Here is a 22,215-nt window from a genome sequence, read left to right as displayed (position 1 = left end):
TTAATGGTGTGAGGTGGTGAAACTAGTCTGTAACAAAAGTAACATATTACATTCCTCATAACTCAAAATAGTGTTTTTTTTTTTTTGGGGGGGGGGGGTAGCATGCTCCTTTGTTACATTGTACTGTGTGACAAATAAGCATTCATACTCACAACGGAAAGTAAAGGCAAGGAGTCACGCTAAAATACTTCCGTTGTCATATGTATTGCTCAATAAAACAATTATTAATAATTTAATAAGTTAATAATAATAAGTTAATTAATAATTAACTATTTTTAGACCATTATTTTATTATTACATTTAGTCAAGTAACCTTTGGAATATATTGTACTTTTCAGAGTAGTTTACACAGCATACCTTTTACTTGTACTTTTGTCAAGAAGAGACGTTACTTCAACTGTCAGTGAGCCTCATTGCAGTCGCAACTTTTATTGATAGTGCGATTTATTTGGTTGATTGGCAGGACTTCGGCCTCCGGCAATGTCACATGACTCAGTTTCACCAATCCAATGTAACCACTGGCAGCATTTGACCAATGAAAATATTGGAGAGTAACTCAATTTGCAAAATCCTGTTTTATCATTTTGTCCGTGTGATGGTCACATTTGGAAAACTTTATGTTTCCAAAATTACTCCCCGGTTACTCTGTAATTGAGCTGATATTTTTCTTAGCTGTATAATTATTCAAGTAATTATTTGTCAGACTACATGTAACTTTTAAGTCAGATTGTAAAGTAACAGTATTCTTACTTGAGTACAATTTATGGCTACTCTACCCACCACTGGCGATGACCTTCAAACTGCAACATGAGTGAGTGTTTGCAGATGATATAGTGTACGTTTTTTTGTTTCAGATTGTTAGGCGCATTCCAATCTCTTGTGGATGCAATATAAGAAGCATATTGTAGTGTGCATTGGTTATCATTTACGTGTTCATGGAATGCACAATACCTGTGTGCACTGCTGCAAAGATAGACTTGGAATGTTGGTAAAGGTAGTGAGTGCCAAATTTGAACATCGTGAAAAAATTTCAGGCGCACAACTTAAGAATGCAAGTGTAACTAAACAAGCTGTGGGGTGTCATGATGTCTCCAGCAAGCAGGCAGGCAGGCGGGCGAGGCAGCCAACACACGCTTCCAAACACACTCAGATATATAATTTGATCAGCATGTACAAACAAAAAGGCGAAAACAAGAAAAGTGCATACACTCCAAACTTTGAGGATTAGAGGATTACATTTTCGCTTCCATTTCTTCCTCTCTCTAGACACGCACGTAAGCACACAAACACACTTAGCCTTCACACACTGCTCAGCTGCCAATGGCTCCATGAGAGCTTCTCTATCTTATGATTGTCAATATTGATGGAAAGGGGGCAGAGAACTTCACATAAAGCAATGACTTTAAAGACGTTCACATCCCAAGGATTTGTTTTGTTTCCCCTCCGGACACACAATTGAAAATTCTCTTTTATAGCACGGACAGTCAACGGGTTTTCATTTGCTTTTCTTCAGTTCTCAATGATTGTATTCAACTTTAACTATTCATATTCGTATTCAACTTTAACTATTCATATTCTTGTAAATTATCAACACGTGGCTGATCCCGTCAATGCCTTCATTTCTTCTGCCTGATTTGGTGATTAGGTATTCCCACAGGAGAAATACAAAAGTAAAATGCTGGAGAAAAACAAAAACATATTCTGTATCTACTGATTGTTTCTGATTATTTCATGCTGTAAAAAGAACAGGAAGCTGGTAATTTACCTTGAAGCAAACATTTCACTATGACGAAACTCTCATGGTGGCACCGTCTGGAGAATTAAAAAGAAGGAGGATCCTGGACTGATTGGGAACAAAATATGTTAGCAACAGTATGTGGATGACATGAAGATTGTCAAAGTTTTTAATCTATCAAAACTGGACTTTTCTGGTTGTCTGAGAAGACCTTTTGCCTGTCGTCTGAGCAGGCTTCATCAATTCATACAACAAGACTTAGTTTTGGAGCGACTCACCTGAGGTGAGTCAGTCATTAGCTAGTCAGGCTAGTCTCTTTTGACCAAAACCTTTGTTTGATGAAAGGTTTTGGCCTGAAAAGATCCATGGAATGCTGTCCTCGATTTGCCACAGAGAGCCAATGGGGATTTGCCAGAAATAATACATGACTTTAACCCCAAACAGGTGTGGAGGTGCAAGATCATTGCTGATTCATTGGCCCCTTCATTTCTGTTCGTAGCTTTCATAGTTTTAATGCAAAACTATTGCTCCATGGTGGGTGACATGTTCTCAGTCACACCAAATGGTTGTGCATGTTAAATGTGGGATTAGGGACAAACACAGATGCACAAAGAGGGTTTATCGCAGTCCTAATTAGATTCTTTGAATTCATCTTTTTTGTTCTTTTCTAAACAGCGTAAGCAAAGGAAAATGTGTTATGTCGCACACCTACATCAAACCGCAAGTTCCCTAAAAAAATGGGGAGGTACATGACATTGAACAGTGAAAACTCCATTTGTAATTATCACAATATAACCTTTCAGTCAGACATTATAAATCTTAACAGCTGCGGGAATTCCAGGAGAACTGTCCCTTCATGAAGTCCAATGATTTATTTATGCAGGATTATAAGAGGCTTGGATGACGTGATTCGCTCTGTCCTTTCAGGTGGAGATGTGGATGACTCGTCCCCGTACGAACCTGTAGCACCCGGCCGACACCAGGATGCATTCCGTTTGGCTTCCATCTCCTCAGGTAACTGGCCTTGGACATGAACTTCACCCTGAATAGGAATATTTAACCTATGTTTAGATCATCAAGTAGAGCTGACCCCCGCTATTCACGGGGGAATGTGAAAATCCACAGATAATTGATGCCATTTATAATTGAACTGAAAAACATAACCTCCCCGCCCCCCTGAAAAAAGACAAACCAAAAAAAAAAAATCCAGCACAGTGAGTACAGTTCGGTTGTCCAGTATTTAATTTGAAAATAAAATTAGTTTGCATTTAATCTTTTAGGACTGTTGGTTTTCAAACCTTTATGTAGATACAATTATTTAACTTTCGTGAAATACATGTCAATAGAATTATTTAAGTAAAGTCCCCCCTCCCAATATTTATAGCATTAATGTCAAAACTGTGCATACAGTAATGTTCCTGTCATTTACAATAATACTGCCTCTAATTTCTATTGAGAAAAACTGACTCGTGGCAACCGGCGCTGCGCCACTGGTGTCAAAGCTAAAAAGTTCCTCCGCACTAATTCATCCAAAGCAAGGTTTTATGGACCTTGCTTTGTGAAATCGGCACAGTCATGCTCCACTAAGAAGGCTATTCCTCAAACTGTTCTTACAAAATTTAAAGCCTGTTATAATACATAATCTATTGTGAGAATAAAGAGCTAATGGGTCCAGCCCAACATTTGATTGTTTACTTTTGTAGATGCAGATTCCTTTTGGATAGAGTCTGTGAAGTCAGCATTTTGTTTAGTGCTTATGCTGCTGGTGTGTCTTGTGGCATATGAGGTTTGCAGGCACATGATGTAAAACTACAGAGTGAGCCCACATTGTATTGATTTTGCTTCCAGTTTGATTTCCTCTTTACTAATTAAACAGCTTGGGCTCAGCAGGCACCATAGAGCTAATGATTTAATTTACCGGTTATTACCATCACGGAGCCACTAATCAATATAGATCTTACTTTCAAACAAAGCTTGTTCAAAGACTGTAAAGACTGTTCTGTAGGTTGAGCGATGTCGGCTCACTGCAGGCCTACGAGCTACAGATGCACATCCAGTGGTTCTCTTTCATCCTACCCTGTCAAGACATTACCAGAGGATGTTCTTTTACTTTTCTACCTCTTTTTTTTGCCAAAAGCAATCTAGAAACACTAAAGACAGCATATTTTTCCCTTGCTTGTTTTTCGCTTTGTAGGGATGTACCACAAAGGCACGCTTTTTGCATAATCCCCTTAGCTTGGAATCAGCGGTGCATCACTCGGTGTCGCATTAAATGTTTGTATGACAAAATTAGGAAAAAAAAGATAATTGGAACAGCGATAGAAGTGTAAGCATTGATTATTTTGGAATTAGGGGAAATGAAGTGAACCTACTGCGTTGTTTATCCTTAAACTTGTACAAGTTACCGTGTAACCCAAATTTTGTGGGAAGATATGTTACAGTGTCTAATCAGTAGTGTATAGGATGGGGGGAAAAAATATTTTTCTCAAAACATATACCTATAAATACCTACATTTTCTATTCATTTTAATGTGTTCTCTCATCCAACCCAACCCCTGAATTTCACCCATCTATCCATTTTCAGAATCGGAATCATGTTTATTTGCCAAGTATGTCAGAAGCTTACAAAGAATTTGTCCCCGGTAGTTGGAACTGCTCGAGTACGACGTATACGTGACGACAACAGACAAGACAGTCAATCGAGACATAAAGACCTTGCGGTAACAGTCACGGAGCAATAAAGCCTGCTAGTAATCTGACAATGATGGAATTTTTTTTTCCCTCGACAATTGTGCAAAGGATGCAGAATTCTTCAACATTTACAATAGTCCAGTATAATGACCAATGTGCATGTATGCAGTTTAAAGTAACTAGTCATACAATAATCTGAGACAATGTCGATTTTGCAAGTGTTGCAGATATTCTTTGGTCAATTGTGGGTTTGTGGCGGGCCGTGCTCCCTTTGGAGCCACAGGAAATACATCTTCTGCTGGGCCTTTTTGAGGATGGAGATGATGTTGATCTCCCACTTCTGGTGCTGAGGAACTTGAAGGTCTCAATAGTTGACACAGTACAGATGGACATCTTGAGGGATCAGCTGTGGTGAAGGATGCCTCCTGAAGTCCACAATCATCTCTATATTAGTGCGTTCAACTCCAGGTTCTGTTAGCCATACCAAAGCTTCACTCTCTGCACTTCCTGTTGATACGCAGACTCGTCACAGTCTTAAATGAAGCCAATGACTGTGGTGTCATCTGCGAACTTTAGGAGTCTGACAGCCAGATTCTCTGATGTGCAGTCACTTGTGTAGGGAGAGAGAAGAGCAGCGGTGAGAGGACACAATCTTGGGGTGCACCAGTGCTGATGCTGCGTGTGGATGAGGTAGTGTCCCCCAGCCTCATCTGCTGTGTCCTGCCCATCAGGAATTCGTAAATCCACTGACAGATGGGAGGAGAGACACTAAGATGGAGAAGCTTGGAGAACAGGAGTTTGGGGATGATGGTGTGGAACGCAGACCTAAAATCCACGAACAGGATCCTTGCATAGGTCCCTACACTTTCTGTACCACTTATCCTCACTAGGGTCACAGGCTTGCTGGAGCCTATCTCATCTGTTTTTGGGCAAGAAGGAGGGTTCTCCTTGAAGTGCTCACCAGCCAGACCCAGGGCACATATAAACAAACAACTATTTGCACCCACATTCAAACCCACAGACAACTTAAGAGTCTTTCATCAACCTACCAATCACATGTTTTTGCGATGTGGGAAGAAACCAGAGTGCCTGGAGATTCATGATCATGATGGTGGTACTTTTAAGTATTTTTTGAGGTGGCGCTTCAAGTAAAAAGTGTGAGAACCATTTTTCTCGAGGATTAAATCCACAAGTTTTGATTGGTCTGTGCCACCACATATTTAAGTGCTGAAGTAGCAAAGATGAAAAGTGTGATGATCAAATGACAGAATCAGAACTGATTGGAATTCAGGAAACTGGCAGTACAATGTGACTAAAAAGAAGGAGAAAAATGAACACTACCCTTCAAAAGTGTCTTAAAAACGTCTCTGACATACTTCCATAGAACATAGAGGATTAAAAAAAAAAATTACAAAGTCAATATCCACGTCATGTCAATGTCATTCAAACTACTCAGTAAGATGTGATGTCATCTTCCCTGATAATTGATCCTGAATGCAAGAGTTGCAATATGTCAATTCGTGGCAAAAAGTGTAATAAGTGTTCGCCAACGTCTCGTCTCACCACTTCAGTTTAAAACAAAGCATATGCTACAGTGTACTTTGTTGATTAAGATGTAACAGGGGAGTCATTAATCCATCCATTTTCATTCAGCTGTTTTCGTTCATTCTCCCCAAGGTGAAATATCGGATTTTCTCTCAGGAATCTGTTCCGCTGCCAGCTTACCTCATTATTTATCATTTTTGAGCTTGCAGAGTAATTGATTGTGGGCCTGAATGAAAAACAGCTACGTAATAATCCGCATTAGTTTTCTGATATGATTCTTCAGGATCATGCTGATAAATATTTGTATGTGAAAGCCAAAGAATACATGTATCGTGTCAGATGTTTTTATTGGTATCCCAATCTGATACCCTGGACTAGTAGCCAGCCAATCCAAGGGCCGTTTTGGTTACCTTATGTCGCTATAGTTAGAAACAGTATGATACTGTGCTGTTGTACAACAACAATAATAATAATAATAATAATAATAATAAAGGGTAGGGAAATAAGAGAACACATTACAAATGAACAAAAAAAATGTTTATCCGATTTTGCTATTTATAGGTATATTTTTGAGTTGAAAATAAATAAATAAATAAAAATTAAAATTTGCAACTCTCCTACAAACTCCCGATAACACACTGTAACTCCATAATTCCAAATACACATGTTGTAATTTCAAGCATTTATGGTCAGAAAATGAAAACAGTCAAAATCGATATGGAAAGGGTATTGTAAGGTTTTTTGTTTTGGCGTCTTGTTTCCAAAGCTGCAATCTATAAGTAGTTCTGTGTCAATCAAAAGTGAGTGCTATTTTCTTTGCAAAGGCCGCGAATTTACCTCATGTTGAGGCAACTCAGTGTGCAGTATATGCTGCAAGAATTTCGAAAGCAAAGTTTTAAAGGCTATGCCGCAGGAGTGACTTAAATCTGTTCTACTTTGACCCGTCCTTCTCTTCTATTGTCGCCACTTATTTCCGCATGCACTCAGACAATGAGGCAATGAGTCACTTCGAGCTGCGGGGTCTGTCTCCCTAACAAGAACACTAGTCGCCCTCAATGACTTCATCTGCATTAGCTGCAACATGCCCACAGATGACTTCATCACAAGCCCTAGAATGATTGCATCTGACCCTTTGCTGGATGTTTGAACTGACAAATGCATCCTTGTTGAGACTTTGCCTGTGTTCCACATCATTCCTTATCCACTACATTATATAGTACCCTGGGAGGATTTCCTAAACTTTACCGAGCCAAGGCACCCATTTGGCATTACAAAAAATCTCATGGCACAGCACCAAACAAATAAGAAAAAAAGTAAAAAAGTAGGAATACTGAAATAATGATGATCTCATGTGAAAGTTATTGTGTTGTATGAATGGCAACAGGCTGATACACGTTTATTGTACCTTTTGCGCTATAATAGAAGGGCATTTAATTGTTCTGCCTGGTATTATTTGTCAAAGGCATAAACAGATTAAGTTCACATTTGAAATTAATACATTTCATACAAATTAAGTAAACTTAGATCATTTGCTCTGGCACCGCTGATGATCTCACAACACCCTGGTTGTCAATCACTGCTTTAAAGTATGTTTTCCATTCTGTGCTGCTGCTCACTTTTTGTTGTCCCTGAGTGTATCGTACAAACATTTTGAAAAGCAGTGAACAACTGATGGTCACTTGAAATGCAATAAATCCCATGATGCATTCTGCTGATACAGAAAAAAGGATTTTCCATTCCTCGGCTATTGTTTGAATTTCAGCACGAGACAAATTGCAAAAAGTGTGGCATGAAAATGTCTTTACTTTATAAGTGGAGCTCCACATCACAACAGGGCTGAAATTATTTTTTTTGTATTCAATTCATTCTGCACTTAAGATGAAACGATGCGTTATTTTCATTGATTCATTTTGACAATAATTTTGGAAAGTCTACCAGCTAATGTTAAGCCAGTAAATTGCAGTTATACAACAGCAATAATGTAATTAATGGTGCACATGGATGGTGTTTGAAAACTACTAGTACTTTTCATTTGACTGATGAGTGAACTATAGACACTGTATTACAACATATACAGTACAATTGAAATCTTTACATAATGATCAGGATGCAGGTAATAAGTTAATGATTCCAAACGCAGTTCTTGTTCAAAGGCATCATTGCTGCAAGGGTGGGTCATATTATCGACAGTGCATCATTATCTCTCACAGTAATGTAGCAATACATCATCAAATGGACAATGTACCGGGAATCCTTCCTATATATGACGGTTGGAGACCAAGCCCTGCAAATAACGGAAAATTCAGAGTAATGGAATTACTAGCTGGAATAGGCTCAAGCACGCCCACGACCCTGGTGAGGATAATCAGTATAGATAATGGATGGTATATAATTGCCTAGAGCACACATCAAACTCAAGGCTCGGGAGCGAGAGCCAGCCTGCCACATTATTTTATGTGGCCCGCGAATGCAAATCATGTGCATCAACTTTTCAATGATTCTTGCTAAATTCTGGACCAAAATTTCAAATTGTCATGCATGACAAATAAGGTTAAATTATATAACATATTATGTTCCTAATCACCACCATTTTATTTCTTTTTAACAGTAACAGAACTTACTTACTAGGAACGGAACAACTTGATGACTTCTTCACCACGCAGTAGTTTGAATGATAAACAAACCCTAAATATGTGTGTACTGTACCCACTGCTATTCTGGAGTGGGTTGCCAAGTTGTTGCACTTTTATTTGATATCAATATACACAACGTTAACCCACCAGTGGGAGCTCACTATCTCAGTAACATCTTCTAAGTATGAGGCAGTTAAGACAATGCAGGTAAATAATAAGGGACATGTCCCCCCCCCAAAAAAAAAAACATAAAAAAAATGGATGAGTGTACTTTGGACACCCCTTATTTAAACCAAGCAAAATTTTATGAACATGCCGACAAAAGCAATCATAATTGAGAATTGTTTGGAAACTGAATCCATTTGATGAACAATTATTCAAATTCAAAGTTCCCAATCGTGTGTTGACGTGTATGTGTTTCCTTTGCACACCATAAAAATACCTTTTACTGCTTTCTTTCGAGATGGGCATTTTCTGTACCTTATGTTGAAGCGAGTTTTGACCAGACTATCAGCTTCCACCACTGCCCGTCATGATCCGGGCCCTTCTTTGCATCATTTAAAGAGGTTGACTCCTGCTTTCTCTGGTGTTAACCCCACAGGGAGTTTTGCCTGCCTGCCGGAGCTTTAGTGGAATCCTCAGTCAAACTAATGTCTATCAGCTGATGTACAAATGCTAGCTACTCCTCTAATAACATGGCATATTTGAAAGGGTAGGATGTTTGGACGTAATTCTAGGGCATTACTGAATGTGGTTGGAGTTTTTTTTAGCGAACAGTTATTAGTTTATTGAAAACGTGGCAAATAAGTGAAGGGTGAGGTGCGAATCGGTGGGGGTTCGCTTACAAGTTTGACTTTTGAATGCGCTGTGATTCTCTTCCATGTTCTGTCAAAACTGCATGGTTAAATAAGCAAAAATACAGATTTGATTGCAGTTTTTAATAATAGAGAAGAAAACCCTCAAGACTATCAAAACAACCGCTCACTGTTTCAATAAACCGATGTGGATAACCTTGAATTCTGAACATATTGAGGTCTCATGCACATAAGTCCAAATCAGGTGAGTGAGTTTGCTATTCAACTTTGAATGACGATGAAATAAAGATAAAACATGAAGGCAAGGCTTTCATAACATGATCTTTTTGCAAATATCGTTTTAGTTGTGTATCATTAATAGCTGAGAGAAACAAAAAATAGACATGCGGTGCCTGCTGTGTACTTCTAGTCTGCTTGAACTGATTTCAAAACATTGAATGTACCACATACAGAGATAACTGTCAATTAGTCGATTGTGTTGTTCTTTCACTTTTCTAAAACTTTAATTGGAAAAATCTGGCAAAATGACATATAGATATTTTTTTTTACGACAATAATTGCTGTATCTGGATATTATCTTTTGGCCAAATATTGTGATGTTGTACTGTGTCCCTGCTATTACATTGATAATATACAGCTCAGAAAATATTTAAGTCAAAGAAAAATAAAATCAAAATCAAGGATGGTCTTTTAGATGTAGCTGCACGTCAACAGCTAAAAGAATAGCAGGTTACAGAAAATGCTCCTATTGTTGTCATTACTTCCTTTGAATCACGACAAAATGTCCTATTTGTTGGCCCTTTGCTCCTTCTGCCATTACCATGCTCACAATTAAAATTTAAATAAGAAACCAGCCCTTTCCTCTTCATATTTTTCCCGTGTAATTGATGACACTTAATTAGTGTCTGCAACAAGACTGCGGGTGGTTTGCGCTATGTCATGCACGCATTAAAGCGCAGATTAATTGACAAGTTAAACACATTTTGAATTGGGTTTGCACAGAACAGAGTTTGAGGCATTGCAATCAGTTGGAACTAAGTCATTATATGTTAATTAATCAGTGCCTGATCAATTGAACCAAAAGCTTGATCTGAAACAATCGCATCCCCTTCTACTCTATTTGATAGTTCACAAAATACATTTAATTGCTAATTATGCCAAGTTGCTAAGTTGCCGACTGGCATCTCGGCTTCACAAAATATTAACTAATTAATGCAAAATTATATTAAGTGCCACTATTTTTAGTTTTTCTGGACCTAAATGAATGCATGTTCCTTTTTAGAGCACTCTTTGATTTGATGATACCGGACACGAGTGTGCACTATTTTGCATGTGCACGACGTGTAGCACAGCCACTGCACTGAGTGCCTAATTATTATTTTGATTATAAGTACTTGCATAAGGCCAAGGTTAAAAAAAGAAGCTATGACACAAGACATTGTACACTCTGCATGTATCTCAAACGGGTAAGTGATCATGTACACAAGGCCTATTCATTCATAAAATAGTAGACGTTTATGGAAAAAGTGCTATGATTAGTACAGAACAGATTGTTTCACAAATCATTGAGCATAGAATTTCCAGGTTGTTTCATGTTCGGGAAATACTGTACAGTGGGACTATACATTATTTTGGGGTGCGTCACTCTGAGGCTTTGAGCATGCATACGTAGCCCATGCAGTTGCAGTCAAGCCTCAAGTTTAAATGTACTTGAGGGTTGTTTTCATTTTATGATTTCAGACAAATACCCTGCAATTGCCTGGCAAGTCGATCAGGGTGTACCTCAACTCCTGCCCACAGTTCGGTGGGATGGGCTCCAGCACAGCCGCGACCCTCGTGAGGATAAGCGGTGTAGAAAATTGATGCATGGATGAGTTCAGATAAAATGTTCAGGAAAGACACTTGTGCAGTTATTTTCTTTAGTGTGCGGCCTAATCAGGGTCACTGGGGAGCTGCGGTCTGCCCGAGCTGACTTTGGGCGAGAGGCTGAGAACACCCAAAAATAGATGCCAGCCAATCACAGGGTGCATATACAGCACACAAGTGACCATTCACATTTACCCTCACGACCCTCTTTGGAACCAGAGGGGGTCATGACCAATATTCCATTGCAGGCAAACAATGCACCTGTAAAATAGCAACTCGTTGTTCGAGAGATGCCATCAAGCGAAGTACTAACTGCATCCTCTAGCTTGTGCCTCATTCTTTCTCCTTGCATACCAGTATATATGAGACCTTGATTACGATGCTTACTATGTTGAATTATACTCCACTCTAGTATTCAAACTATCTGGCCAATCCTACTTGTGCACTATTATCACTGTCACTCTATCCACTATTGGTTGGACGAGAAACGAATAAACATTTGAGGAATGAAATTCTGTGAAAATGCGGACAAAGGTGTGGTAGCAGTTGGCATAAGAGTCAAAATCAATAATCTTAGATAGTATTATCCATGCTCTCTCATCTCAGTTCTTTTTTTAAAGTGCCACCTTGGTACCACCCATGAGACATAAAGCCAGAGGGATCAATCTGACAGCTCTTTCATCAACAGTTTTATAAGCGATTTGTGCAATGCCTTGAAAACTGCTGCCCTTCTAAACACTAAAAGCATGGCGTAGAATTTTACACTGAAAAGTAAAATATGCACTAAAAGCTTAATGTGTCTCTATTCAGCAACCAGCGCTGGAGCAAGTGTGTGCAAGTGATTGAGAGAAAAAGATGTGACAACTTAATCACCCCATCATCATTTCACAGGCGGTACTATCTAGCAATTGATGACCACTCATATGACGGGTGCCAGGGATGTTGTAACAAATTAAGGGGTGTGTGAAACGTCTTTGACAGAAGCCCACTGCACAAGAGCATCAATGTTCATTATTTCCTGTGGTGGACAACCAATCAACAGTCTTTATTTCCAATTTCCTATGGTAGTCGCCGCCATTAAAGTGTTTTCTGTGACGGAGATTGTATCTACAATATTGTGTCAGGGAGGAATACGAATTTGACCAAACACCGACATTCGTTTTTTTTCACAAGTTTTTCTGATGAGAACTATTGCAGTCAGCATTGTAATGGGGAAAAAAAAGATAACGTTTGCTCTCCACATAAAATTCAAGCACCACACTTGTTTGTTCTTCCTTGTTCTTCTTCTATGGTGATCACTGACTGTTGTCAAACCAACTGAACGATGCATTAGCCCCACCATGTGATATCCTCCTTGCAGTACAAGGAAAATTGGAAGGGGACAGACATTGGGAAGTTTGCTACAGCCATCCAGTAGAATCTATCTGCCCAGTACTTCTATCCATGCATCGCTTATCGTCATTAGAGGCGCGGGTATACTGGAGCCTATCCCAGTTTACTGCATGCGAGAGGCGTCGTACTCCCTGAAGTGGTTGACAGCTAATTGCAGGGTTTATATGGACATTCACACCTACAGGTATTTTAGTCTTCAGTCAACCTACCATGCATGTTTTTGGACTGTGGAAGGAAACCGGAGTATCCGGAGAAAACCCACGCAGGCACCGGCAGAACATTGAAACTCGACGCACTTCTTCTTTTCCTTTCTGCTTGTCCCGTTAAGGGTCGCCACAGCGTGTCATCTTTTTCCATCTAAGCCTATCTCGTGTGTCTTCCTCACTAACTCTCACAGTCCTCATGTCCTCCCTCACAACATCCATCAACCTTCTCTTTGGTCTTCCTCTCGCTCTTTTGCCTGGGAGCTCCATCCTCAGCACCCTTCTACCAATATACTCACTCTCTCGCCTCTGGACATGTCCAAACCATCGAAGTCTGCTCTCTCAAACCTTGTCTCCAAAACATCCAACTTTGGCTGTCTCTCAAATGAGCTCATTTATAATCCTATCCAACCTGCGAGAACCTCAACATCTTTATTTCTGTTACCTCAAGTTCTGCTTCCTGTTGTTTCTTCAGTGCCACCATCTCTAATCCGTACATGATGGCCAGCCTCACCACTGTTTTATAGACTTTGCCCTTCATTCTAGCGGAGACTCTTCTGTCTCAACACACGTAGGCTGTATTTTGTACTTGGGACCCCAGAACTGTGAGGCAGTGGTGCTAACCAGTTGACCACCATGCCAACCTGTCCAGTACAGTATGAGCATATTACTGAATATCAAATAGATACACATAGATTTCATCGTAAATATGGCTGAAACCTTAAAGATCATGTCTATACAGGTACAGTTTTACGTTTAGTTTTGTTACAGTGGAGAAGTTATTTTTACTCTCATCACAAATAAGAATGTAAAAACATTCCCTGAAACATTGCCTCCACAGTGCTTCATAATGATAATGTGCTGCATTGTTTACTTTAGGAACAAATGTTCTGTAAATAAACTAACAGATTGTTCACACTTTGGGGGTTTGACTGAATTAATACAAAGCAGAAAAAAATAATGGTTTTGTAAGCGTGTCAATCAAAACCAACCATTAGCTTTGGCAAACATTTTTGACATCACTTTCAAATCTCTGATGAAAAGTGTGTACATTTTTGTATTGATCGTGGTTATCACATAAAGCCGGAAAAAGATGTGTCTTGGCTTTCAACTCTTTTCCGTGCAAAATTCATTATTCACCATTCCAAACCGCTCTCACAGACAGTCGGCAAATCAAAATCGAAGCCATAAAAGAGAAGACAGACTCATACAAATACTTCTCATATTTTCCTCGTTTCCTCGATGCCATGTAATCTACATCTAGACAAAGTCAAACAAAAGATGAAGTGCAGGAGTGCAGTAGGAAGGTACATTTGTCTTATTTACACACACTCATACGTACACACACACACGCACGTGGTGTTGGCAGACAGCGTCTCGGCCTACTGAGTTTAGTTACCTCTGAAAATGAATCATCTACGCTTTCTAGTGCAGCTCCGCTGGTTCATTGATGCATTTATATCATTTTGTGATTTCGCCATAAAGGCTGCAAATAACATCACAGCTGCCTGGATAGGTTTGGTTGGTTAGTTTGCACCCTGGTGGAGTTGTACTGAACATGTGAGCCATAAATGTATTTTGGTGTAGTATAATTGAAATACCAGACATCCTTCAATGGAGAAAAAAAATGGTTCCATGACCCTCTCAGCTCTGCTAAATTGGGACTCTCAAGCATTAAAGGTTGATGTGGAGAGATAAATTTGACTACTCGGCTAATTGCCACCTCCGCTACTGGAGTGGAACATTATTGCTTGACTATGACTGATTGATACATCATTTTGATGAAACATCATCACTGATAGCTTCAGGTGGTTGGAAATATCACAATATCACACGCCATTCAAGTGGAAAAAGAAAAAAACTGTCCCGGGTGAAGGGTGCTGAAAACTGTTAGCTTTCCCTGCGACAAAGCATCTTTTATTCCCATCAATCTTAAATTCTGTCACATTTTATCAAATAACTAGCACCTTGGAGAGTATGTGTATTGATATTAATTTGCATGCAAAAAAAAGTCATGATAAGGCTAGTATTAAATACCTATATGATAATCTATAAATACAGAAAAAAAACTAGGTTCTGGAATCTTCATTTTGCATTTGTACCATTGAGGTAAAATTCTGTTGAAGTTGATTTGATTTGCTTTGCTTTTTTTGTAGTCAGATGCCTGGAGTGTTAATTTACTAGTGGGGGTGTCTTTTCTCATTCATGTGAATAGTTGCAATATTTATAGTTGCAAACAAGTTATGATTGCCACGTGTTCCTGTATTAATTTTGACATGATGCTCCAAACTGACTTGGATTATGTCCTCAACTAGCAAACATACTTAGCATGTTAGTTTGGCAAAGATCTATACAATATATTCATCGTGGAACCTCCCAATTTGGATTTCAGCCAAACTCGATGTGAGGATGATTATTAAAATAAATAAATAAATCGTTACACAGAGACGCAAACACAAAAATTACAATTTGATGCACGAGCAGGCACTCCAGAGATGCAAAAACATATACAAGCAATTAAAATCAGCTTTTCGTTTGTCCCCTTTAAATCAATGCATGACTTTGACGTTGCAGCAGAACCTCATCAAAAGCCCAACTGAAAGGGAAATTACGTCCAGAATATTGAGTTAAGTCGTTAAGTCAACATTAAGAGTAATTGTTAATACGCTGCACAAGAAATGTGTTGTGGTCTTTTGACCCTGAGCTGATGAACTTATTAGGAGTGGAGGGGAGCTTAGAATGATGACTAGTGAGGTCGCACCAGGAATTAAGTCGAACATCTTTGCGTGTGAGTCGCTCACTCTCGCCACTAAGTTTCTCATCCCAGCTCAGCGTGCCGCCGATCCAATTAAATACCCAGAGAGCTCGCCGCAGCCGGCGTGGTGGGGGAGCATAATGGCTGTTTGCGGCATGCCGTTGAAATGTCTGACATTTTCACATTGTCCTCCTTACAATTACCATTACTTAGGCAAACACTAAGGTCTTTTCAGACGTGCGGCAATGGTGGCTTTCTCGTCATTAGAGCTCTCAGGGTATCTCGTTTGGCCGTGTGTGATTGGCTTTTCACTCTTTAAAGCTTTATTTTTCCGTGTGGATTGTGGACTCGCTTCCACCTTTAGCACCGGCTTTTGCTTTTTGAAGCTAGACCTGTTATTTTTAATATTCAGTTTGAAGTGTTGACTGGTCCCTCTATTTTGTTTTTGTTGTTTCCTCCTTACAGCTTGACAAGGCAGTAGAATATGTTGTGGCAGTGTTGCGCACACGCATCCAGAGTCTAATGGGATGAAAAGGAAAGGAACTTATCGTGGCAGTTCACACAACAAAGGTGGACTGTCACAAGGCAGTCGATGATATACATTGTGTTGCTGTTCTACAGACTGTGGCGGTCCTAATCTGAATGGGGCCCTTCTACCACTACCTCTATGAGACAAAAAATAGTAAATGCTGCTCACTGTGCTGAAGTCTCACAAGATTTGCTTGCATGTCAAATAACTGATGGTCTTCTGAGCCACGTTCTTACTAAACATGTTTGGTTGAATCCTGTACTGCAAAACTTTTGGGGGGGGGCAGGCTTGATTATGGAGGTTCTGCTATTACAATGGACTGTGGTTGTGTAAAGCAATACAAAGTGTACACAAATGTAAAGTAATTAAAAAGTAGAAGTACAGGCAAGTGAGCACATTAAAGATATTTTTTTCTTATATTTCCAGTCACTCATATTTGACAGGCACGATCACACTCGCGCGCCATCGCACTCGCAAATCTGCGCAGTCGAGCACGGAAAATCACGCGCGGAAAATTTGTTACGAGTAGAAAAAATAGATATTGAAAGACATTGCTCATTTTGTGTAGTCTTGACATTAATTTATGTGTTTCTTTCATAAACGTTGGTTACAAAACCAGCCTGCTCCTAAACTATCACTATTCACCCGGAAACAGGAAACGCAAGTTAACTGTACTGAGCATGTTCGGAAGTAATGCCAAAAGCGCATGTTCCGAGCTGCTTCACTTACTGCGAGTGCATTTACGTCAAAAGTCATCAACATAATGAGCCATGTCAAAGGAAATTCAGTTACACCAGGGGTGCTCAATGCATCGATCTCTAGGCAGTTTTGGTTGATAGTGTGACGGAGATTTTTTTTTTTTTTTGGGTACCATTCAGATTAGGACCGCCACACTCTATAGAATCCCAACACAATGTAGTAACGACTATCCTCCACCTCGTCACTTGATTCAGGTGTGGCCAATACGTCGAGCACACGCACATAGAGGTGCATTCTCGCAAGCCAGCCTCCTATCTACGGCAGTCGCGGCGATGCGAGAGGCTGCCTACTTGACAAGTAGATCTTGGGGGAAAAAAATCTGGGCACCCCTGACATTGAACATTACATTGAAAAAATTTCTGGGATATAACACAGGTAATGTTTCAGTATCTAACTATAATAAGTATAAAATTTTGATATACTTTGACTTGAAATTAGTTCTAATGTTAGACTAGTCTGTCCATATCTCTAAATGCGAACGATCATTTTCCCTGTGATACCGCATTATCTTGAGGTTGAAAACTTTTCCCCTCTCCTTGCTTTAGAAAGATATAGATCATCTACTGCTAGCTTTCATCAATGGATTGACAATAGCTAGCGCCGTAAATTACATGAGATTTTAACAATACATCACGATGAAATAAAATTATTATATGAATATTTAGTTTTGAAATTGAATGTTTATTGACCTCTTTAAAAATCTCTGTCTCAGTCTGTGCAGTGTCAATACATTAGGATTAAGGTATTGGGTAACAACTACATACTCGGGTAAAAGTAGGTTATTTTAAAATGTTGAGATTCCATCCCAAATCACACCCACAACTTCATATCAGCGGGCATGACTGACCACACCCGAATGTCAGTGACTGTATTTCCATTTCTACATTTTAGCAATTAACTTGTGATGAAAATCAAAAGGAAACCGAAGCATTTTGGCAGATGTGAATGTTAGCAGACCGCAGATGCTCACAAATAGCTTGAGTTTTTTTTCCAAGTGTGCTTACAATGAATTCAAGTTCCATCTGATTGCCCAGATCTTAGCCATGACCCTCCGGCACTGTGCACACGTTAACATTTCAAACTCCAAATTGTTCTCATCAAATGATCCTGACGCAGATGGCTTTACTTCACGGCAATCATTTCCTGTTCTTTACTGAAGTTCAGCTGGCCGACGCTCTTGAAATCTTCCTCTGAGGATGCCCGTTTGAATGATTTCCCACCCGAGGCGAGATGATGTTGTAGACCCTCTTTGTGCCTAATGTAGACCCCCACCGCTACGGTGAGCGCAGTGTTAATGAGTGATGAGGGTTAGGGTTTGACACAAAGATGCTTGACATGCTCCTCAGGGTCCGGACTAAAGACTTCCCTAACAAGCTCTTGCACACTCACCCAGGGCCATATTAAATCCAAACTTTGGCACCTTTCCTAATTACTGAGAACATACGCATAGCCAAGAGCCCCTTGCTTAACCTGCGATGAACTCCCCGCAACTCCTTTTACAACACCGCAACCCTTGAGTAAAGGATGATATATGAAATGCACAATTGAAATGAGGCTGAGGGAAAGCAATTACTGTACTTGGAAAAGAACGTTCTCTTTGGGGAAAAAAGGAGGAATGAAAAAAAATCAAATTCTAGATACAGTGTAGATTTTGTGCACCTCCTCTTGAGTACAGCTCACTGTTATCTTGTTTTATTTGCAGCTGCCCTGCTTTCCTGTCCCTGTAGTGGTCTCCAGTTGCATTCTAAGTGTTCTGCACGTCTCAGGGCTTCTTTGCCGGTCTCCTTTTCTTTACCCGTGTGTGCCGCATGTGTACTAAAAGGCAAATGAGGGTTATTTCCACTACGCTGGCATGATGCCCATTAAAAGCCTACTTAGAGTCAAATGGCTGGATTACCCCATAGAACGATCAACAGTAAATAAATAATTGTTAGTTTTGTGATTCCCCCATGCATGCGGTGCCGTGTAATTTATGTTTAAGCCACTGAGTTACAAACACTGTTGATCACAGTAAACATGAATTGTCTTTTGACTATTATCATGAAATAAATTGTGATTTTAAAACAAAGTCTCTTTCAGTAATGCTTTGCACACAGCAAAATTAACAGAAGTAGAGACGTGAGAGCTGTCTGGGCAGCTCTGCATATATTACAGACCACAAGGCCCGCCCGCTGTACATCAAGCCGTGCAGCTGGACACGAAGTGGACCATTGCGGAAAAGAAAAAAAAAAACAGACAAGACGTACTGTATTATTTTTTATTGAACCACAAACACATGGTGCGATTGTCATGAACGAAGTGGGTTAGCCATGATAAGGAAACAGTCAAGAATAAGGAGAGAATGCAATTGTTTTTGAGGCTGTCGACAGGAATCAAACACCACATTCATGAGTGCACCCATGCATCTCTTCGCGCTTTGTTTTTCCAGATGAACATACAGATGAAATGATGAATATTGGTCAGTAAAACACAATATATTTCCCATGTACAACACAATAATGGTTCTCGGCTTTTGGCAAAAATTAGAAAAAAAACCCATAAAAAAATAGCAAACATTTCCTTACAGGATTATGAAATATGTAAAATTTCAGATGTAAACAAAATGCACATTACGATATTATACAATGGTTTTGAATGAATGTTCTTTATGTACCGGCTGGTTATCAGTTGTGAACTAGCACAGAAGAACATTGATCATGGTTATGATAGTTTGGGATTTTCTATTATAATTTGTATTTCGCTTTGACTTGGCACATGGGAAGAATTTGAAAATTCCTCCTCTTCAGTTCTCTTCCACTAAGCATTCCATATAAACATCTTCATCACTGCTGTCTATCTACTTGAGATCCCACTCACAGTGTGTATGATTGTCTGTATAGGAAGCCATTTTATTTACTGGGGTTGTCTGGATGTGACGTCACAGGACAGCAGCAGCTTCTACAGAGCCTCGGTTTGAAACAGCCATCGGAGGCATTCGGATTTTAAAACTTTGGTGCTAATTTATTCCTTAGCTGTTGTGTTGAGAATTTTTTAAATATGTTTTTATGAAAAATTAGCTACGTTTGTGTGATACATACATAAAATATAGGTCCTCTGGATTAGATCTTTAATTTGGAAAAATAATCTAGTTCCTATTAGTGTTCCTATTATTTCTATAATTCCTATTATTATTATATTTTATTAATAGTTCCTATTATTCCTATTCCTATAGTGCCTTAGGTGTGACAGAAGAATTTAAGGTGGAGGTGGGATTGCATCAGGGATCAGCTCTGAGCCCCTTCCTGTTTGCAGTGGTAATGGATAGGCTGACAGATGAGGTTAGACTGCAATCCCCTTGGACCATGATGTTCGCAGATGATATTGTGATATGCAGTGAAAGCAGGGAGCATGCAGAGGAACAATTAGAAAGATGGAGACATGCACTGGAAAGGAGACAAATGAAGATTAGCTTGAGTAAAACGGAATATATTTGCGTGAATGAGAGGGGTGAAGGGGGAAGAGTGAGGCTACAGGGAGAAGAGATAGCGAGGGTGGAGGACTTCAAATGTTTAGGGTCAACAATCCAGAACAATGGTGAGTGTGGTAAGGAAGTGAAGAAACGGGTCCAAGTAGGTTGGAACAGCTGGCAAAAGGTGTCTGGTGTGTTATGTGACAGAAGAGTCTCTGCTAGGATGAAGGGCAAAGTTTACACAACAGTGGTGAGGCCGGCCATGATGTACGTATTAGAGACGGTGGCACTGAAGAAAACACAGGAAGCAAAACTGGAGGTAGCAGAAATGAAGATGTTGAGGTTCTCGCTCGGAGTGAGCAGGTTGGATAGGATTAGAAATGAGCTCATCAGAGGGACAGCCAAAGTTGGATGTTTTGGAGACAAGATTCGAGAGAGCAGACTTCGATGGTTTGGACATGTTCAGAGGCGAGAGAGTGAGTAAATTGGTGGAAGGGTGCTGAGGATGGAGCTGCCAGGCAAAAGAGTGAGAGGAAGACCAAAGAGAAGGTTTATGGATGTGGTGATCCCTCACCACATCCATAAAGATATGAGGGCAGTTGGGGTTAGAGAGGAAGATGCAGAAGATAGGGTAAGATGGCAAAAGATGACACGCTGTGGCGACCCCTAACGGGACAAGCCGAAAGGAAAAGAAGAAGAAGAAGAATCTAGTTCCTTTTAGCTATGTTCTCCATCCCTTGTTCCTATGTAAATAAAGTTCTCAAGTGGGCATTCAGATTTGTGAGTGTTAGACGGACATATAGATGGAAAATAAGGTTGCTTTTACCTGCTAGATCTCCAGGGAAAAGGCATCCAGTCTGTTTTTGTTGTTGTTGAGTCCATAATAATTGTCACAAAGCTTTTTAAGTTTTCCAAGTAGGCAAGTAGTGTGAAAATGTCTTGTTGCAGTTGTTCAATCACATGCTGTGTCAGTGAGACAAACTCCTTATCTGCCTTTCCTTGCTGAACACAGAGGCATTTTGAGACTCGGCAGTTGTCCGTTCGTCTGAGTTTTCCCCAAAAGATGAATAACTCATTTGCACATTCTGTAAAGGTGTTAGCTAGTTGGTAGTTGTCTTATCCTTTTTTGTTAGCAACGCGGAGCAACAAAAACAGCTTGAATGTAAAAATTAGCATCACGGCAGAACCTGCGCTTGGTCTGGTTGTTACTTTCGCGAACGACTCTTTAACAACAATGAATCTTTTTAGTGAACGAACTGAAACGAATCAGTTTTATGTAATGATTCTTTCTTTTTGCTTGACCGCCACCCACGGGCGTTAGACGAGTGGGTCGCCTGGGAGCGGAAACGGAACTGTTGAAGCATTCTGTCACTGACCATTGAGCGGCCAGCGTCAGGCAACGCCGTGCAGGCACAGAAAATATTTTAGTGAACTGAGTGATTCATTCAGTGAACTGTTGTACTGTGGTCGGGAAGTGAGGGGTTATTTGGTCAGGGAGAGGTTTAAGTGAAATGAGTGATTCGTTCACTGAACTGGTGTACTGAGGAATTCGAGAGTGATTCCTGCATTTGTCATCCACTAAGAGGTGATGAGTGATTCGTTTGCCACAGTAACAACTTACTAATCAGTGAGAGTAATCAGCAGTGATTCACAACAAGTCCTGACGTTGTCGCTGAGATTGCATTCACTAGCAACTGTTTCTTCAACCTAAAACCTAATTTTGAGTCAGTCAAGCACGTGAAAGCAAGAAAATATATTTAAAATATATGTAAATTAATACTAAATGCATGTATGTAGACATATCATTCCCTGTCTAATGTGACTATTAAGCCTTTTTTAAATTT

At 39.8% G+C, this 22,215-nt stretch overlaps 1 protein-coding gene and 1 long non-coding RNA gene across 3 annotated transcripts in view; one reads left to right on the top strand and one right to left on the bottom strand.

The window, feature by feature from the left end:
- LOC133499560 (GDNF family receptor alpha-2-like) overlaps nucleotides 1-22,215 on the top strand; it is an 80,684-nt gene that overhangs the window by 18,682 nt on the left and 39,787 nt on the right. For both annotated transcript variants that reach the window (XM_061817719.1, XM_061817718.1), the window contains exon 3: nucleotides 2,663-2,749. In XM_061817719.1, coding sequence (XP_061673703.1) covers nucleotides 2,663-2,749 — 87 coding nt within the window. The remainder of the gene's footprint in view (nucleotides 1-2,662; nucleotides 2,750-22,215) is intronic.
- Nucleotides 470-21,324, bottom strand: LOC133499562 (uncharacterized). Its single transcript, XR_009794690.1, has 3 exons — nucleotides 21,198-21,324; nucleotides 2,696-2,777; nucleotides 470-1,843 (listed from the first exon to the last, which is right to left on the bottom strand). It is a non-coding gene; the product is annotated as an uncharacterized LOC133499562 (long non-coding RNA).

The sequence above is a fragment of the Syngnathoides biaculeatus genome, chromosome 4, assembly GCF_019802595.1.
Source record: "Syngnathoides biaculeatus isolate LvHL_M chromosome 4, ASM1980259v1, whole genome shotgun sequence".
Taxonomy (NCBI): Eukaryota; Metazoa; Chordata; class Actinopteri; order Syngnathiformes; family Syngnathidae; genus Syngnathoides; species Syngnathoides biaculeatus.
The sequence above is the reverse complement of the archived record's forward strand: the minus strand, read 5'-3'. Positions and strand labels throughout refer to the sequence as shown.